General features: G+C 34.2%; 1 protein-coding gene across 1 annotated transcript; it reads left to right on the forward strand.

Moving 5' to 3' along the window:
* Positions 1-240: 240 nt before the first annotated feature.
* Positions 241-14,110, forward strand: Idi (Isopentenyl-diphosphate delta isomerase). The gene is made up of 6 exons (XM_085947924.1): positions 241-358; positions 5,014-5,115; positions 5,561-5,746; positions 11,271-11,399; positions 12,191-12,366; positions 12,732-14,110. The coding sequence occupies exons 2-6, from the start codon at positions 5,014-5,016 to the stop codon at positions 12,874-12,876; spliced, it is 738 nt and encodes a 245-aa protein (XP_085804050.1). The 5' UTR covers positions 241-358; the 3' UTR covers positions 12,877-14,110.
* The last annotated feature ends 1,267 nt before the right edge of the window (positions 14,111-15,377 follow it).

Raw genomic sequence — 15,377 nt, forward strand, 5'->3', positions numbered from 1 at the left:
ACTGTTTCCTAATTAGGTACATTACAAAATTTATATTGTTTGTGTAACTATCAAAAAAGGTTTTGTTTAGAAAATAATAATAATAAAAGAAAATATTGTCAAATAAATAATTATGAATTAAAATTTCAGTTATTTTTGGAAAAGCAATAAGTTCACGTATTCCAACAGTCTGAATATTACAATTAATAATATTTCGTCTTTTTCATTGCGCTTTTCTAGCGCGGCAACATTTCCAAACGTGTAGTGTCAAAATAAAATGTCTGTTTAAACAAATGTCATCGGATGATCAACGAAGATTCTTCACTGGGAATAGCGTAATAGAAAGTTTACCTTGTACCTCGACCTCCACTCAATCATTGTAAGTTCAAAAAACACTTTATTTTAACAACATCCTCCATTTTCCTTCAGTATTAACCTCTTTAATTATTCAATTTATTATCAATTTGATTGATTAATAAAATACTTAACAATTTTCTCATTAGGTAACAAGAAAGTTACAGGTGCACGATGACCCAAATACCTTCGATTTTCTAGTGAAATTCCCCATATATATAAGCAAATATGAATGAAATTATAGTTTTAACCGATGAGTAGTTATTGGGAATTCCAAAACGAATCGGACGGAAATCAAAATACAATTGGATACGAAATTGATAGCCTTACAAAACAGAATCTTCGAAATCTGTCATATATTCGCAATTTAGATAAGAATTGTGCGTAAAATTCAATGTATCTTGTGCCTTATTTATGTTAATAAGTAATAATTGAAGTGTATTAACTGTTATTATTATTTTTAATCAACTATTTCATTTATTCAACGAATAATTCACAAGATTTAAGAATGTACCATTCTAATTATTGAACATCCATAATTTTGAAAAACACTTCTGAGAAAATATATTATAACCAATAGAAAAAATCTTTTTGAAAAAAGTAAGACACCCGGCAGGAAACAAACCTGCATCTCTTAGGTTTACTATGCTTTTCTATTGGTTATAATATATTTTAAGTGTTTTTCAAAACTATGTATGTTATTATTATGTTTTCAGTTCTTTTATTTAGATCCATATTCTTCATACATAATTCTTAAAATAAAATTCCTAAGCCAAACGTTCAGGGTCAATACTTTGCTTAATATTGTTGCAATAAAAACGTGTTTTATTATTATGTGACATATTTTCGTGTCAAGGTGTTCATCTCTCCCAATTACAACAAATTATCTAAAAATCTCTTTCTAGTGTGAACTATAGTATACTCAGGGTCATAAGAAAAATATTTACATAAAATTTCCATACTTATAGGTTATAGGTATGCATCGCTGATATGCATTTATCATTGTGAAAACACTTGGTTTCTACTATAATATTACAGTGGATCACGAAATTATTCACGTTTTCCCCCATTTGCGTGTAGTTTCTGCAGTTCCGTTTTATCGTTTTATTTACTGCACTTTAAATAAGTTCGTCTGAAATATTAAAAATTCAATTAAAATTACGTACATATGTGAAAGAACAATATTCATTGTTTAATTTTATGTGGAATTCGCTTAATTGAGCCAAAATGCCATTGTCTCGATGTGTCCCAATTAAGCGGCATGGACTGTATTCTAAATTCAATTAAATTAATGTATTAAAATTCAATTTATTTGAAAACGCTCAATTCAATGCATGGCATCATTGAAAATAATTCCAGACGCTTGTGTGTGTTCCTATTTATAGGGTTTAGACCAGTGGTGGCGAACCTATGGCATGTGAGATGATTTTTCATGGCACGCGTTTGAAGGGAAAAAAATCTATAATAATAATAAATGACAGATCGCATTGTATAAAAATAGCAGGCAAATACTTTACAAGAATAAGCATTACGTTTAATTTAAATATATAATTGCATGTGTCGGTCCTTAGACTTTATGCGTCACATATAATATTATCGCACTAACCTCATCAGGCGGAGGGGAATGCCTCGCCGCGAGTCCCTAATTTTGATCGATTTACAATGCTTTAAACCACTGTATCGAGTGAATGCCTCATCTGATCGGAGCAATTCTGGTGTCAATTTGTGCATAAATAACTAAACTAAAATACATTAGCAAACAATTTTATTTCTACCGACAGAAATTGGCGGACCGAAATGTATGACGTAATTGAAAAGAGCGATAAAGCTATATGTGTGCATTCTGTGAATGGTATCTAGAACATCATCATTTTTTTAATAGAATTGTTAAAAACTATTTTTTTCCCCATAACTGCTTGGCACGTTAGACAGTTGAAAAATAATATTTGGGGAATTTTGGCACGCATACGTAAAAAGGTTCGCCAACCCTGGTTTAGACCAAGGTTACACTTTTACACCTGTTCAAATTATATCTCAGCAAAGAAAAATCTTGGTAGTTCAAGAGAAAAGGAACGTCTCGTAAAGGTTAAAGGACACGTTGATTACTCTAAACCAGTCTCTCAAGTCTCTTGAGCCTGGACATTCTTCTTCTGCCAGGCCTGGCTTACCAGAAATCTTTCCTAGAGTGATAAGATGGAGAGGTTGATATCTCTCAGGATGCTATATTATAAAGTTGCCAAACTATGACAAATTTTTCAGTTTCTATGTTATGCTTCTCTGATTATTTTTTTGGTCTTTTTCACCCTCAGCATTCCTCGACATGTATTCGTAATTTTACTATTCTTGTTGATACCCGCATGCATCTGTACTCCCATATTTCTTAATCTTCCAAGTATTCTGAGCGTTGTTTCTGTGAGTGTCGACATCTTTACTCCGTATAGTAGGACAGAAAAGACAGCATCGAACCGTTCTCATTCTAAGTCCCAGGTTTAGGTTGTGACTATATAGGATATTCCGAAGTCATATATAAGCCACCCTGGCAGTCTCGATTCGGCATTTCAGTTCAACGATATGGTCCCAGATATCCAAAGTGTGATCTAATACCCCGTTTACATATGCATGTATTTACTGCTGGCAGTACGTATTATCGCAGCCATAACAAAAAAATGCACGTGTAAACACGTATTAACAAAAAAGTTCAGAAACTTCTGAATTTTGACAATTCTGACAATTGGACCATGCAATATCTGTGCCTGCGCAGTAGGACTATAATAGTGAGCCTACCGGTAAAATAACGGACTACACCGCGCAGAGACTCATTTTGGGGTGAACCGATTTTCACAACCTGTCAAATAATACTATAATTGTGGCTTGTTTACTCTTGGTGAATAAGATTGGCGAGACAGTCAGCACTTTTACGTGTAAACGTTTATTATCGCGATTGTTTCAAATACACACTATTAGTTCAAGTACATCCATGCATGTGTACAGGCGCTATATGTACATAATGGAATGTACTCCTTGTTACTCACCGAATATTTTTAATATACGATGACATTATAATGTATTCTTCACTGTTTGATTAGTTAAAATTGTTGTCCAATTTCCAAAGTTTTATTAACAGCTTTCTTTGAGTTTACACCTGCAATTATTAATGCATTATTTATCTTGCCGTACATTATTATAAATTTTTGTGTACAGTAGGCGCACGTCCAATTGTCTGGCATTTTGCAACTCAGCTCTCCTGCTCTATAATCCGGCAGGGTTCACATTAAACTAATAAAGATTTTTACTGTGCAAATCTGTGATAGAATTATTTCCTATAGAAATCCAATAATCCGGCATTTCCGACAATCCTGCATAGGTGAAAAAATATGGGTGCCGGATTACCGGGCGCCTACTATACTTTTAAGGGTACATTAAATCACAATTCAAAAGTCACTCATTACGTATTTATTCTTTACTTGATTTTACATATCTGTAATATTTATTTATACATTCCTTTGTGTAAGTACACACTACAGAAATTCAAAGAATATTGTGAGATTATTTTTTATTCATTTTTGAAACGATCTCATTTGATCTATGCAAAATAGTTTGCTCTTTGCTCTTTTTGACTTCATCAATTATTGTCTTTTTACAGGTATTCTATTATTGTTCTTTTCATTATTTTCTTGTACGACTCTTTCTTTTTAAGAATCCTGTCTCATTATTCAGTTGGTGTTTGCCCCACGGTGATAACAGTCAATTCTGAAATATGACGTTATTCCGAGTAAGTCGTAAAACTCGTACAATATATTAATGGATTCATATTTCACTCTACCTCTCACTGCGGTTTATAGATAAATTTCTAATCGTTTTGTAAGTAAATGCAGTCGTGATCAAGGATTCTGTTTGATTCCAACATATAATCAGGCACTTCCAAAAACTTCCACTATTATTCTCTATTCTTAAACCAGTATCCCGGCTACCTCGACATTCTCAGTAACACTATTCAACCTGACTCATAAGAATCCACGGCGAATTATCTCTTTGTGCATCATAACCTGACCGTTGGATTCATTCCAAACTTGATATTCTTCCATCTGCCTCTATCTAGATCTGTCTAAAGCCTCTTGCCTTCAATTTTGCTAGCACAATATCTTTAAATCCAATTGAATACTATCTCCTCATATTGTACAACGTAATGTCAGCTTCCTGAATGTCGTTTTCATTGTTGTGCTTAATTCGTTCATGCTATTCGATGGACTTTACTCTGTCTGGAGTCTTATACAAAGCGTACATCTCGTTGTATCTCTGTGCGTCATTGACGGGCCTAAAGATAGCATGCCGCAATCTCTGCTTAAAAATATCCCTGCATCTTTTGGTCTTGCATCAAATAGCCTTACATTACAACTAGTCGTATTAGTGTTTTATACAAGATGCATTTAAAATGTCAGTTTAATGCCTTGGAAAGTAGCAGTTTGGTTAGACCTGAGCGATCTAAGTATTCATCGAATAAATTATGATAGTTTTAATTAATCCTAACTATCAATATAATCATATTATTTAATAGTTACTTTTGTGACATTTACCATTGCAATTTCAATTGCAGTCTCTTTAATGCTATAATGATTATATCTATCTATTTTGAATTCTATTGTGTGAGGTGTCCAATATATTTCTGTTGTTTGTTTTCAGATGACTTCTTTATTATCGAGGATTCTAGGAACCAGAATGGCGTCAAGATGCTTCTCAACAACCAAAAAAGTCCTTGCAGCTCCGCTTTTGGACGCCCAACAAGTAAATCTGTTTTTTTGATTAATTTTATTTTATGCAATACTGAATATAGGCATGTAGCATTCATTTCTTGACAGAATTTGTAATACCTCAAATAGTGTAATTATTAGGAATTACTCGCAAGGAGACTTGGTCAATTTTTTAATTGATTGAGAGCACTCGCCCAAAAAGTGAAAGATGTGTGTTTGAATCCCAATTATTTTATAATTATTGATATGCATTCAAATCTCAATTGTTAAACTTTTTTTTTTAATTTAAAATTTATCTTTGACTTATAATAAAAAATACTTTTCTTTTTAATGTTTTTGGATACGTATTTCTGAATTAAAACACATCTCAAATTGCAAGCTTTGTATTTTTTCGCTAGGTCCATTCGTCTTAACTTGGATAATCGAGAGTATACTGTATTATAAACCCTGAAATTGAATGTGGTCTTCTCCTCTTCCAGGAAACTGCTCTTGATCAAGAATACTGTATTCTTGTGGACGAGGCTGATCGTACCATCGGCTCAGCGTCCAAAAGAGACTGCCACGTCGTGGGTCCTGATGGAAAAATTCCTCTCCATCGAGCCTTTAGCGTTTTCCTCTTCAACAGCAAAGGCGACATGCTGATGCAGCGCAGAGGAAACAAAAAGGTATCACCACAGAACGGCCAAACTAGAAAGGGACAATTGTAAATATACGCTTTAAAAATTAGTTCTACCCTTTAGGTAGAGATATCAGGCAACAGATCATAAAAATGTCAAGTAAAACACAAGAAAGTATATTTTTGAAAAGAACACTCGATATTTAGTCGTTTGAACCGCACGCCATTGAATAGACGGGTGCGCTGAATGCACATCCGATCAAAAACAATCATTGTTTTGCGGCTTATCTCACACCTGGTATATTTTAGTTTGTGATATTTATTTTAAAAACAGTTACTTCTCAATTAAAAATAATATTTCATCGATGCACAGCTCTCCAGTAAATATGGTAAGTACATATTATGTCTTTATTCATTGTTCCATATTTTATATTTACATTTATTTTTATGTTTAATGATTTATATTTTATATGTGCCTCGAAACTGTGTTAGCATGTTTACACGGTCGATTTTTACCTAACGATCTTTTGATGCTTTGTAAAATGAAATAGCCGACGGCGCCCCATAAATTGTATAGTATTTTAGCCGTAGGTAATTATTTTTATTGATTTATTCTACAAAACATCTTAATCTTAAGGAGGGACATGCTCGTCGTAGGTCAAAAATGAGTTTTTATTGTATTTTCAAACCATGATCCTGGACACTCCTTAAACGTTGTAGATAATCTATTTATATCATTTTGAAGCCTTATTATCCTTTATATTTATTTTAAACATTTGATGACTGCATAAAGTATTTTTGTTACATAAAATAGTATTCTTTTAAACCTCTCGCTCTAATGTTTTAGAATATAGTCATATTTCGGTACATGAATGTGCAGTGGTGTTAAGATTTTTTACATTTATTAATTTTTAAACGCATTTATAAAACCATTAGTATAATTTATATCGACATTATTATAGTGAAATATTTACGATAAAAATTTATATTGATAATCTCTGTGATCCCAAATTTGACAAGAATTAGGCATTTTATTATTCAAAAAATGGGCAAGATTAACACATTTTAAGATAATTCTAAAGATACTTGTTATAAGCTATGTCTTTGACCATTCAAGTGTGATAAACATCCTACGAATAATGATTGCTTTATAATAATTATTGACCTAAGAATAAGGTAGTGTTTTTTTGAAATACGCCATTACTTTTGGCATTCCCCAGTGGTTAAGCTACAACATACGGCCGTAGCCATAAATTGACAAACTATAATTAAAGTAGGGAGTAAAATTATGTTAACGCGCGTGTTTGAACATGTACCTAACCGATTTTTTTTTTATTTTTATTTTAACGGTACATGTTCAAACATGCGCGTCAATATCGTGAATCGTCAATATCGTCAATCGTCAATATCGTCAAATTATATAAATAGATTATCTAAAACGGAGTGTCCAGGATCATGGTTTGAAAATACAATAAAAACTCAATTTTGACCTACGACGAGCATGTGGGCCGTTAACCAGTTCTATGCCGGGAGGTATTAGTAAGGCCATATACGGGGGCTACAATTTTATTATTATTCAAGTAATATAAAAAGGAGGGGTTTCTACCTACCTTCACACACATTCAAGTCCTTGCAATGGCATAACGTCAGTTGAGCTGTCAATTATCTCAGACGCTATCTTCGTAACCTCTATTGTGAATTGTAACTTAAAATCGGTAATTTGTAAATACATAACCTGTGCCTGCGAAATTGTATCAATTTTAATAGAGGGGGATAAATATATTCAGGGTATTGTATTTCACACGCCAATCTGTTTTATCATTGGAGTCAATCATCAACCTACACCTACCCTGTTCCACATCTATCCTAACTATAACCATATAAAATATAATGAATTAAAAAAAAATTAATAGTCCCGACACTAATCTAATATATAAAAATTAATATTTGTGTGTTTGTTTGTTCGTATTGAATGCGCAGCCATACCGTTCATCCGATTGCGATAAAACTTTGTAAACTTATTGCTTGCACTTGCGCGAAGAGTATAGGCTATACTAATATATAAAAATGAATGTCTGTCTGTCTATATGTCTGTCTGTCTGTGTGTCTGTCCCGTATGCGTTCCTATACCATTCATGCGATTGCGATGAAATTTTGGTAAGTGGTTGTATGCACACCCATAAAGGTTTCTGAATTAGAAAAATCATCATCTTCTTCTTCTTCTATTCTATATTTTTCTATTCGTATGGTTCCTATACCATTCATCCGATTGCAATGAAATTTTGGTAAGTGGTTGTATGCACACCCATGAAGGTTTCTGAATTAGAAAAATCATCATTTTCTTCTTCTTCTTCATTCTATCTTCTTTTATTCGTATGGTTCCTATACCATTCATCCGATTGCGATGAAACCTTCGTCAGTTGTTGTGTTAACACCCGCAAAGGTTTCTTAAATAGTACAACCATCTTCTTCTTCTTCTTCTTCTTCTACTTCATTCTATCTTCTTTTATTCGTATGGTCCCTATACCATTCATTCGATTGCAATGAAACCTTCGTCAGTTTTTGTGGTAACACCCGCAATGGTTTTTGAATTAGTACAACCATCTTCTTTTTCTTCTTCTATTCTATATTTTTCTATTCGTATGCGTTCCTATTCCATTCATCCGATTGCAATAAAATTTTCGTCAGTAATTGTGCCAACACCCGCGAAGATTTCTGAATTAGTACAACCATCTTCTTCTGCTTCATTCTATCTTCTTTTATTCGTATGGTCCCTATACCATTCATCCGATTGCGATGAAACCTTCGTCAGTTGTTGTGGTAACACCGGCAATGGTTTTTGAATTAGTACAACTATCTTCTTCTTCTTCTTCTTCTATTCTATATTCTTCTATTCGTATGCGTTTCTATTCCATTCATCCGATTGCAATAAAAATTTCGTCAGTAATTGTGCCAACACCCGCGAAGGTTTCTGAATTAGTACAACCATCTTCTTCTTCTATTCTATCTTCTTCTATTCGTATGCGTTCCTATACCATTCCTCCGATTTCAATGAAACTTTGGTGAGTTGTCGTGCGCACGCCTGCGAAGGTTTCTGAATTAGTACAACCATCATCTTCTTCTTCTATTCGAATGCGTACCTACACCATTCATCCGATTGCAATGAAACTTTGGTGAGTTGTCGTGCGCATGCCCACGAAGATTTCTGAATTAGAAAATCATCTTCTACTTCTATTCGTATGCGTTCCTATACCATTCATCCGATTGCAATGACATTTTGATCAAGTGTTGTGCCCTCGCCCGCAAAGTTTTCCGAATTAGTACAATCATCTTTTTCTTCTTCTATTTGTATGCGTTCTTATGCCATTCATCCGATTGTGATGAAATTTTGACCAGTTGTTGTGCGCTCGCCCGCGAAGGTTTTTGAATTAGTACAACCATCTTCTTCTTCTTCTATTCGTATGCGTTCCTATACCATTTATCCGATTGCAATGAAACTTTGGTGAGTTGTCATGCGCATGCCCACAAAGATTTCTGAATTAGAAAATCTTCTTCTTCTACTATTCGTATGCGTTCCTATACCATTCATCCGATTGCGATGAAACTTTTGGCAGTTGTTGTGCGCACACCTGCGAAGGTTTCTAAATTATTATTATTATATAAAATACAAAGTTTGTTGTTTGTTTGTTCCATCTAATTTTGTTTTTTTTTTTACAACATATTAATAACATTAATAACGTTTTCATATTTTGGATTCGATTTTAATTTAGTGTTCTTATGTTTGACCTTTACTCCTATTAGAATTATTTTCATATTGCCATATTGTATTACACAGATATTTTAATATTAAAAAAATAATTACCTTTTATTATTTTTCAAATATCTAAGATAAATATAGCCACGAAGCGACCCTGTGCGAAGCCGGGTACTTCAGCTAGTATCTTATAAAATAAACAATTACGACAACAACACAGGTTTTAAAAATTACAAAATCGTACCCATAAATTACGAAAAAAATGCCAAAAGTCTAAAAGTAATTATTATAAACTATCATGAAAGAAATGACGTATAAGTGAAAATATTTCAGCCGCGAAACCGAATTAGATACGTCAAACACGACTACAAATATTCAACTGATATGTATTTCAAGATGTGTCACTCGTATTGAGTAATAGTGTATATTCAGTAATCACAGTATTCCCCGTTTTTCGTATGCATAAGCAAACCATAATTTCGATTACATCTACCATAAGTAAACGGGAATCCCGGCATATGATTTGATAAATATCGCACCCGTGGTATAACCCTGCTTTAGCGACGCGCTTTGGTAACCCAAGAAAGCTTTTTTTTAAATAGACGTTTCATTTATTATAATATAAAAAATGTCAAATGTAAGTATTACACCATGATCCTAAGAGATGACGTTGTGTGGGCAATATGTTTGAATTATTCAAAACATCAACCTCGGCCGATATATTGCGTTTTAAGTGTTTTTGTGTCCTTTGTTTAAGTGCCCTTTGTTCTCGGAATACAAAAGCGTCCTAAGACGCTGGCGGCAGTTATTCAGTTAAGTGTTGACTATAGCATTGTAGCATTGATGACGAACATTAGAAATATTTTATGGCGATGAAAATAAATATATTATGATTTGAAGCGGTAATAAAATTTGAGTTTACGACTTACGAATGTTATCTTTGAACAAGTGTCGATGATTTTTTAGTGATTATATCTGTCATCGTAAAAATAGCAGCGTGTACTCAGCCCTGTATATTACAAATGCGGCAACGCGCTCTCTTGGATGTGTGCAAACCGTGCATGTAAACTTTGGACGTCAGCCATATTGGCCACGCTGTCATAGCTTCGATATTTTTTAGCGTCTTTATTTTCTTCGATTTATTTTAGCGAGGATATCATGAATATAGTTTATTTCTCGGTGTATTTGGAATAACTGATCTAGTAATCCATTTTTTAATTTTGAAATCAATCTATTTTAGCACTACACTACAAATTGCAGAAGTTAACGGTCAAGGGGACCAGTTCAACGTGGGGATATTTCGCAGGGGTATAGATGTGTTAACATGAGTCGAGGCGAAGACAATACTCACACAGACGCATTGTTTACAAACAGGAAATTTCAATATTTTAAATCGACATCAACGTATACCCAGGTTGTCTTCTTTTCGCTATAAGCGCAATTAGTAGGCGTAAGCAAGACAAAAGCTGTTTTTCGTAGACGTTGCGCAACGCCTGTTGCCTCAGAAATGCACCAATACACACAATCTGTGTTCACACCAAGTCTGGCTGGGATACCCATAAGCAGATGTGTCGCACACCCATAAAAATGGAATTGGTAAATTGGTAATAAATTCCCCACAGCTGCACCATCCTTTTGATAGGCGTATGACACCTCTGAGTAATAACCTCATGTATCAACCCTAAAACATCACCCAGATTGCTACATCCTGTAAGTTTGTGTCTTTGTGTCTAGCTGTCGTAATAGGCAGCAGAACATAACCTCTTTAATAATATTCCGAGTCGTCGATGAAATAGTATAACTAACAATTAATTCACAGGTGACATTTCCCGACGTATACACAAACGCGTGCTGCAGTCATCCGCTGTGGATAGGAAATGCAGAAGAAAACATCATCACTGCTGCCCAAAGACGCCTCCATCATGAGCTCGGTATCCCGACGGAACAAGTAAATATGTCGTCTCCTATTCTTCATAGTTTTTACATGGAGTCCTCGTACCAAATTGCAGTATGCCTCTCTGTCCTGCGCCATCCGCACTTTAACTCTTCAATGGCCTAAGTATTGAAACATTTTACCAATAGAATCTCACACGTACATATATTTGCAAGAAATGGTTATTGGCTAGCTTAACCCATTAAAACCATACTCAAGAGTGAGAGTAAGAGGATAATATGTGAATCCCTGCGCTTTAAACTGAGTCGTACTTTCCCCTTACCATCGTACAGTAGGCTCTTTGCACAGTATGGGAATATGTCCCCATATGTCGGTTGAAAGGGAAGAGTTTCTCAAGTTGTTCCGACCATCAGTTGGACCGGTCGCCCATTGCGACTTGGTATCTACGAGGGACAATTTCTCAGCTTTCAAAAAGTTTGCATCATTTCACGGCGAGCGAGAAGGTCCTTCCTCATCGAGGATTGATGGTTATATATTATATCAAAATAGGAATCGCACACACTTTACTGAACACCAACCAAGGTTATGGGGAGTTGCTACTGGGACACTCAGTACAACATTGAAGGGTGCCTAATGTTCGTTACGTCATGGAATACCCCTGAACAACAGTTGTGGAGACGTGGCCGTGGAGGGAAAAGCATGTATGATATTAGTTTGACGATGACTACAATGAGTGTCCAAAAGAAAACTAAAACTTACCATTTTCACGACGAATAGGAAGTTGAGTATTTCTTTTAATTTACAGTTAAATTTGGTGATACGATTTATTTTATTTAAATTTTCAGATGTCCGCGTCAGATTTCACGATTCTATCCAAATTTCATTATTTTGACGCCGGCGATGGAAAGTGGGGAGAGCACGAAATGGATTACATCATCTTCATGCAGAAAGACGTCTACTTAGAGCCCAACCGCGATGAGATTTCGGAAGTGTGCTATGTACCAAAAAATGAACTAGAGCTGTGAGTATCATGCTAAAATTAATAATATAAAGATTGCAATTAAGTGCTGATAAAATTTGACCCAGGTGGTTTAGAGTCTCTTCTCAACCTTTTTACACCTGCGGACCACTGAAAATAGGAGGAATGTTTTGCGGACCGCTAACACAGAAATAAAAATATATTATTTATGTAGTAACGTGTAAAGACCTCTGATCGCGTTTGATTTCGTCAAGTAAAACACAATGCACAAACTCTAAAAAATTATTTTTGTTACTAGCCCAATAGTAAAATTATTGGTTACAATGAACTAAATTGTCATCAATTCACATCCATTATTATTACTGAATAAGTTTATCATAAGAATATTTCCGTGTTTGCCATTTCAGATACATCTCTAAATTCGAAGCCCCGATATCGCCGTGGTTCAAACTGGTCCTGAAGCACCGGCTCCGTTTCTGGTGGGACAACCTCCACCAACTGCAAATGTGTCAGGATAATAAAACCATTCAAAAATTCGTCAATGAGTCTTAACTGTTGTATTATTGTATGCCACGATAATCTGACTTGAGCCGTTCTTCCACTGAAACAACATGACTGTGATGTAATTAGAAAAGATATCGCAAATAATAATTCCACAGCACCACAAACATTTGTTTGTTGCACATGACGACGTGTATAAAATGGCAATGTTACATTATAATTTGTGGGGTGGGTTACTGTGAAAAGTTGGTAAGTCTTCGAAATCATGTTATGGAGTAATTGCGATTTCAAGTTTGACATGCCCACTAAAATGAAGCAGAATGCTAATTTCTTTGTGCTTTATGTGCATATTCTATATATCGGATGACCTTGAATATTTTTTCTAGCATACATATTTATATAATATAGACATAATCCGTTGTTAACTCTAAATATCTAAATTATCGACTTATCAATTTTTGGCAGCCTTAACCTATTTGTTATGGAAGATATGAAGAAACTGAATACAGCCAGTGCCAGCTAAAAGTCGCTGAACTAATGCTTAATCCTTTAATACCTGTATAATTTTTCTAAAACGTAGGATTTAACTAACATTATCGAAGGAGCACTGTTCAAAATAAAAACAATCTGAAGTATATTTCACGTTCACCAGGCGTATACTAACCTCACTCGCCGCTTCATAAACCTGAAGCGGATCTCCTGCCAGGATCTTTGACGAACTCTCCTACCTATCGCTAAGGTCAAAGGCAGTGTGACTCTCAACAGTAGCGTTATCCAAATAGTGTTTGAGGCAAAATAAAGGGTAGGTATTCAGTGTATCTTGAGAGATTTTTCGTATTTTTTAATACGTCTACTGGAATTATGGAGTTGTCGAGTATCAACACAAAATAAATCAAAAATTGTATCACACAAACACATTTTAAAATGTTAATATCCTTGAAGTAAAATTACACCACAGGCGACTATTTTTTACTATTAGAGAGCATGATTATGAGAGAAAATTTGTGATGTGTGTTTATCTCACTGGTCGCATCTGGTCGACCCGTCAGGCTGCGCCCCCAAGATAGGGCCCCCTTCACCTCCTTGTGGTGGCCATAAACTGCGTCAAACAACTTAGTAGTTGGGTAAGCAGAAACAACGTTTTCTATAATTTATATTATGTTCAAATGAAGGAAGCCGGCATACTGTTGAAAATATGGATGCTTTGATAGGGCCTCCATTAGATGACTGGGACCCAGGTCCGTCAGTGTAAACTCGACAAATGTAACTAAACAGCTGATAACTCAACTAATGTTAAAAGTTATAGCATTGCGCCATTGTCACAGGCAACTGGCATGATCAATTGCCACAGTCAGTTACAGGTTTCGATGTGATCGGTTTGTACAAAATGCATGCAAACAATTCACTGACAACACAAAAGTGGTTATTTTTAATGATTGCATCGCAGTCACATCCCTTCAGTGGAAGATCAATTTACAGTTTTTTTTTAATGAATATAAACACCTGTATTTTTTATACTCTAAATATATAATATTTATTCATAAGTTATAAAATTTTTGCACATTGTATTTATACAAGTGTTTTTTTTTTAATAATATCTGATAATATTAAGTATTTTCTTACTGAATTATCTTCAAACTGTGCATTTAATCTAAGTTAATGTATATCTGATTTGACATGGTCATATATAGGTACCTTCTCGTAATCTTTTTTTTGCCATGTGACAAGTGAATAATTTACATTGATTTTGTTAAATAAATAGTACATACAAATGGCAAAGTCTCCTTACTAAGTTATTATTTAATGGTTAATTAACATTTCACATTTACTTTGACTCACAAAGAAATCATGTATCTAATTACAATTACAATTCGATTAATATTTATGCAAAATTAAACAGTGACATCTGTATAATTTCAATGAAGTCTTGTAAAAATGTGGAGGAATTCCTCAGGAATCTGTAAGAGCCCAAGCCGATGCATATTTTAGTGAACATTTATATTTGCTGAGGGTTCGAAACTCGAATAAAATTGTTTTTTAAATGATTCAAAAATGATATATGAATAAAAATATATTAATCATTTATCATTAGTAATTTATTATTTAATTAGTTCAATATTTTATGTCTCCTAAGAATTTAAAAAAAAATACACAACTGATTTCACAGGTACATTGTCATTAGTGTGTTCATCACTTATGTCATATTATTATCTTCTTAACTGCTGTAAGTATGATTTGTCTGGGTGTGCACTATTTTTTTGGTTGCCCATTGCTTACATACTTCCCTCAAACAGATATTCTTCGCCACTGGTTATCAAAATTACGTTGTTAATATTCAAATAAAATTACCAAGACTCATCTCTCTATCATAACAACAAATGGATACAAAATTATGACCGTGTTAATATATCTGCTTTTATTTAACGTCATATCTGTACGTACATAGTATGTAAATTTTTCTTTAGTTTACATTTACGTGTATACGTAATAGTCTCTACTTTATGGCCGAAGAGCTATTGTCATGCCATTCATGACACACACTGGCATCTTGT

This window comes from Rhyacophila brunnea, unplaced genomic scaffold, assembly GCF_057557595.1.
Source record: "Rhyacophila brunnea isolate RB1 unplaced genomic scaffold, BYU_Rbru_1.0 scaffold_20, whole genome shotgun sequence".
NCBI lineage: Eukaryota > Metazoa > Arthropoda > Insecta > Trichoptera > Rhyacophilidae > Rhyacophila > Rhyacophila brunnea.